This window comes from Ailuropoda melanoleuca, chromosome 13 (assembly GCF_002007445.2).
Source record: "Ailuropoda melanoleuca isolate Jingjing chromosome 13, ASM200744v2, whole genome shotgun sequence".
In the NCBI taxonomy this organism is placed as follows: domain Eukaryota; kingdom Metazoa; phylum Chordata; class Mammalia; order Carnivora; family Ursidae; genus Ailuropoda; species Ailuropoda melanoleuca.
In genome coordinates, this window is record NC_048230.1 from 333114 (window position 1) to 338688 (window position 5575).

Genomic DNA, 5575 nt, shown 5'->3' on the forward strand with positions numbered 1-5575 from the left:
GTTGACAGTTTGGGTTTTTTTTTTTTTTTTTGGTAGGGTGGGGGAAGGGGCACAATTTTCAGATCAACTTGCCTGATAGCATGATAGTGCTATCTTGATAGCATCTTTCATATTTGATATTGCTTCATAGGGAAACTCATTTTTTATACTTTATAAACTTAAAATCAACTTTACTGAGATAATTTACATACAATAAAATGCACACATTTTAAATGTACAGTTGCCTAAATTTTAGCAAATGTATACTCAGGCAACCACCACCCCACTCAAGATACAGAACATTTCCATCATGGCAGGAAATACTCTAATGCCTCTTTGTAATCAATTCCACCCTCCCCATCCCAGATAACTGCTTGTCTATTTTCTATTGTTGTCAACTAGTTTGATATCAGCTTCTGTTTACTTGAAAATGTGAATTTCATTCTCATGTTTGAAGGATATTTTCACTGAATAAAGAATTGTGGGTTAACAGATTTTTTTTCTTTTTTTTTAAAAAAAAACTCCAACACTAACTTTTTCTCCAGTATCTTCTGGCCTCCATTGTTTCTGATGAAAAGTTGCTCATTATTTGCATTCCTATATGTAATTTATCTTTTTTCTTTTGGCTGCTTTCAAAATATTTTCTTCATCTTTGGTTTTTAGCAGTTTGAGTAAAATGTGCTTAAGGTTTGGTTTTCTTTGGTTTATCCTGTTTAGGGTTTGCCTGAGGTTCTTGGATCTGTACATCAGTGTTTCATCAAATTGGGAAACTATATGTATTTTGCTTCATTGCCCCTATCTTCTTTTGGGGGAACTCCAATTACATGTATTTTTTAATTTATTTAAAATTCATTTATTTATTTGAGAGAGAGAGAGAGAGCAGGGGGAGGGACAAAGGGAGAGGGAGAGAGAGAGAATCCTCAAGCAGACTCCCTGCTGAGTGTGGAGCCTGACACAGGGCTCAATCCCAGGACCCCAAGATCATGACCTGAGCTGAAATCGAGTCGGATGCCCAACTGACTGTGCCACCCAGGCGCCCCTACATGTATTTTAGATCATTTGATATTGTCCCACAGGTTTCTGAGGCTTTATTTTTCCTTGATTTTTTTTTCTGTTTCTCAAATTTGATAATTTTATTGTTCTGTCTTCAAGTTCACTGATCCTATCCTTAGCCATCTCCAAACTACTATTAAGCTCATCTAGTGACATTTCAAGTATTATGCTATTTGGCTTTTGAATTTCTTTTTGGTTATTATTCTTTTTTTACAGATTTCATTTATTTTTTTTTTAGATTATTTATTTATTTATTTGACAGAGAGAGAGAGAGAGAACCAGCGAGAGAGGGAACACAAGCAGGGGGAGTGGGAGAGGAAGAAACAGGCTCCCAGCGGAGGAGTCTGATGTGGGGCTCGATCCCAGAACACTGGGATCACGCCCTGAGCCGAAGGCAGACGCTTAACGATGGAGCCACTTAGGTGCCCCTACAATTTTCGTTTCTTTCCTGAGATTCTCTAGCTGTTCTCTCATCAAGATCCTATTTTCTTTTGGGTTTTTTTTTTGAAATATTAATTACAGTTCATTTAAATTCTTTGCCCACTAAATGTAACCTTTGGTCCATCTTGGGGACAGTTTCTATTGACTGCTTTTTCTCCCCTTTTATTGTGAATTACATTTCCCTGTTTCTTTGCATGTCTGGTAACTTTCAATTTATACTGGGCATTGTGCATAATATGTTGTAGAGACCGTGAATTGAATTTTTGTTTTAGTTGGCCGTTCAATTGAACTTGTGTAATAAAGTTTAAAACTTTATTATGGCAGATCTGTGAAATGCCAAGGTATTTGCCAATTCCATAAAACTTGTGGGACTCAACCTCCAAACTGTTTCCACTGAGGATCTTGTCAGGGCTTGGTTTTAGGCTTTGTTAGGGTGGGTCTTGCGCAGACCTTACTCTAGGGCATGTAGAGTAAGTAGGGCATTTCTGGTATTTTAACTTGATCCTCAGAGTAGAAAAAAGGTGTTAAGGAGGTCTCTCCACTCAGTACTGCTCGGCTTCTAGTGTTTCTATCCCACTTTCAGCCCTATAGTGGCCACTGTCTGGTAAGACTTATGTAGTCTCACTTACGCAGTCCAGCCCCCAGACCAAAGACTTCTAGACCCGCACCCCTACAGCTCTCTTCTTCCTCTTCTTCTGTGTCCTGTCTCACAGATTCTAGCTCCTTCAGCTGCCCCAAACCCTGATCTCTTCTTCCTTAGTTCAGAGGTACTGCCATGCTCTGCTTGGACTCCAGCTCACTGCACCACAGTCAGAGAAACTGTCCCTATGCAGAGTATCAAGGCGATCACAAGGCTTACTTTGTGAATTTCACTTTTTCGCGGCAGTTGCAGTTTTCAGTCTGTGTCCTATGCCTGAAAACATTTACTGCAAGTATTTTGTCCTGTTTTATGGTTGTTCACAACAGGGTGGCTAGCCCAGTACCACATACTCCATCAGCGCTAGAAGTAGAAATCTATTTAATCAAAGTCTCCTGCAATCCTGTAATTTTCCCACTAGTTTCATTAGAAGCACTTCCTGTGTCATGTCATAATACTTATTATCTCTTCAATTGTTACTGGTCTAACTTTGTCACAGAGCCATGCAAAGATGATTTTGCCTATAATTTGAGCAGTTTTCTAATATCAATCTTACTGATTTCATGAAACCTCACATCTTTTAAAGATTTGCTGTTTTACTTTGCAGTTGATTTGCATTGTGTTTGCATGACATTGTTGGCTGTTTATAACATTGCACATTCACTGTGATATTAATAAAGATATTGACCAAGTAGCAGGGATATACATATTCATGTTACTTGGGTTGGGGTAGGAGATGGTTAGAGGTTCCCTGATTTCACATTTATAATTAGTGAATACTTCCTGAGGATTTTCCTTTTTTTGTACAACTTTGTAGCAGTGGAAACTTTAGTAATGAATCGTCATACAATTCAGATAACAAGGAGCTCTCCCACCCACAAAGTGTGTATGATTGGGAAGGGGCGAAAGAATGTGTGAGAGAGAGGCCAAGGAAGAAAGCAGTTAGTAGCTGAGCTAGAGAGGGCACTTGAAGGAGTCTTGGCATCAGGACGTGGGAAGTGGGCACTGGGAGCCCCATGCCTCCTTTCAGGGACTTTGAGCTAGAGCTGCGCCAAGCAGTCTCTGAGGCTGTTTGTCCTCGACAATGAGCCAGCCAGAAGATTGTGTCTCAGTGAGACCTGGTCTATATCCCCATGAAGTCCTACTTCAATGCCCGAGTTCCCCAAGGTATCCTCCTTCAGCAGTGGATGCTTGATATAAGACTATGTTTGGGGGCAGGCTGGTGTCAGCCTGCAGGCCTGGGGTAAACACCAAGACCTGGGGAATTTGGTTGGAGTGGTCATGATGGGCCCAGCCTCCCATATTCCTGATGCCTTTGATATGTGGTCAGTGTTAGACACCAGCAGAGGAGCCCAATTTATGGCCTGAGGGTAGGAGGTATAAACTGAGGCTGGTTTTCCAGTGAGATTAGACCCAGGTTGGCCAACCAGGGGACTTGGCTGAGCAGGGCTCTGGCAGTGGGAGGAGAACATGTACAGCTTTCCCTTTTGGTTGTTAGTTTGCTAGGTGGCTGCGAAGCTGGAGGTGGCTATGGGGGTGACAACTGGATTCTCTTCAGGAGTTCCCTGCCCACACATGAGAGCCCCATTCAAGGCCTAATGTCACCATGATTTCTCTGGCATTGTTCTCAATCTGCTGTGCCCTGGTGGGGCCTGGTCCCTAAATCCTGATTCTTTGGCTGGTGTTCATCACCTTACAGCTGACCTGATGTGGACCCACAGTGGGGCAGGCCCCAGTGTTGCTCTGTGGAGATCTGCTCTCCCTCCCCTGTGGGCAGGGAGGAAATGGAGACTGGGAAAGGCAAGCAATAGACTCATGAGGTCCCTGCAAGTCAGGGTGAGGTGAAGGAAGAGAATTTAGGATCTTCCAGAGTGGATAAGGCTCCTTAAGCAGGCAAGGGAAGAGGACATGGCACCTATCCATGTGTCTCAGGAAGCACCAAAATGTCTGGGTCTCCTTTAAGAGACCAACAAATTGGTAAGGCCAAGAAATAAGTGTTTATTTCTGCTTGCTTCATCCAAGGTAGTAATGGTGTTTTACCCTTTAGTTTCAGGAAGAAACTGGAAGAACTTTGCCCTGGTTCCCCTTTTAAGAGACACAAGTACAAGAGACAGGCACCCTGCCCAGCCGGAGGAAGTTCATCTGAGGCACTTTGCAGGGTCCCTCAAGCCAGAAGATGCTGAGGTCTTCAGGGATCCTGTTGCTTTAGGGGAGAAGTGAGGGACCCCTCTAAGGACTCTTAACACTGTTGGGCCTCAGAATATCCCACAGTGTAGGGAAAAATCGGGCACTGTCAGCAGCCTGGCCTGGTCTGTGCCTGCCTAGGCACCGTCCTCACCTGCTCCGGACAAGCTGCAGGAAGCATTGTTGGATGCGTGGGAAGAAATAGTCATCCAACCTTCACTGTCCCCAAGTGAATCTCCCTCCAGGAAAGGAGTTTGCTCTCATATTTTTACTGACTTTGTTAAGTATCATGAATGATAAATCTTTGTGTGGACATATGTGATGCCCCTGTTTTGTTTTATTTTATATTACTAGGAGTAAAAGTAAATGAAGCCCAGGAAAACACCTCTTAGAACAAAACAGAGCATGTCCTTTGATGTAAAATGCTGAAGCTGTTCTCTGTTGTGTGTTAAATACCTCCCCTGAACAGAATGGTCTAGGGATGATGTCATTTATTCCTAGGAGAAGGTGGGGGAGGCTGGCCCTATTTCCAGCTCTGCCAGAATCAGGTTTTGCCAGAGTGACCTCCGCCTTCTGTGTGATACATCACAGTTCAAAAACATTAGCTCTATTGCTATTCAGATAAAAGTACCGAACCATGTCTCAGAAGCACGTGGCAAGAATTTTTTAATGATCTTCCGTTTGTGGTGACCATAGTCCTGCTCCCCTGCAGTGGTACATACTTCCGCCTCCATCCATCCTGTCACTCATCAAATAAATAAGTAAATAAGTAAAAAAATAAATATCACATCAAGTGTGAACTTTGTGCCAGTCACTGTGGGTCCATGGCTCATTGGCTCTGGGGTGTGTGTGTGTGTGTGGCACTATCGAGGCTGGGACAGTTAGTAAGGTTACACAGCCAGTAAACAGCATTGCCCGGGTCTGATCCCAGGCAGTCTGACTCCAAAGCCTGGAACTTAACCAGTGCCAGGCTATCTGGCAGAGAACGGGCTGGGGCATGCCAGTCCATCCCTGGGGAGCAGACACACTAGGGCTTTCTGCTTCCTGTTGTGGGCCTCGGACCCCTTGCTTTTCCTATAGGCCTTCTTTAGACGGTGTCATATAGATGTCAGATATTTGCAAGTTTCTGCAAATTAGATCAACTTTCAAACTTACTCAGAGCTGTAAGGAAGCTTGTGGGTGTTCTTTGCTAAAATAAATGATCATAACCTTTTGTGTAAACCTGTGTTGTTTAAAGAAGGACACACATGGAAGTTAGCCTGTTCTTTGCCCTTTTGTATC

The 5575-nt window shown here is 43.3% G+C and overlaps 1 protein-coding gene across 4 annotated transcripts in view; it reads left to right on the plus strand.

Annotated features, from left to right (window-relative positions):
* Positions 1 to 5076, plus strand: part of TRPV1 (transient receptor potential cation channel subfamily V member 1) — a 58737-nt gene extending 53661 nt beyond the window's left edge. For all 4 annotated transcript variants that reach the window (XM_019809065.2, XM_002928318.4, XM_034640843.1 and 1 more), the window contains exon 16: positions 4158 to 5076. In XM_019809065.2, coding sequence (XP_019664624.2) covers positions 4158 to 4330 — 173 coding nt within the window. In that variant the 3' untranslated portion in view covers positions 4331 to 5076. The remainder of the gene's footprint in view (positions 1 to 4157) is intronic.
* Positions 5077 to 5575: the final 499 nt, after the last annotated feature.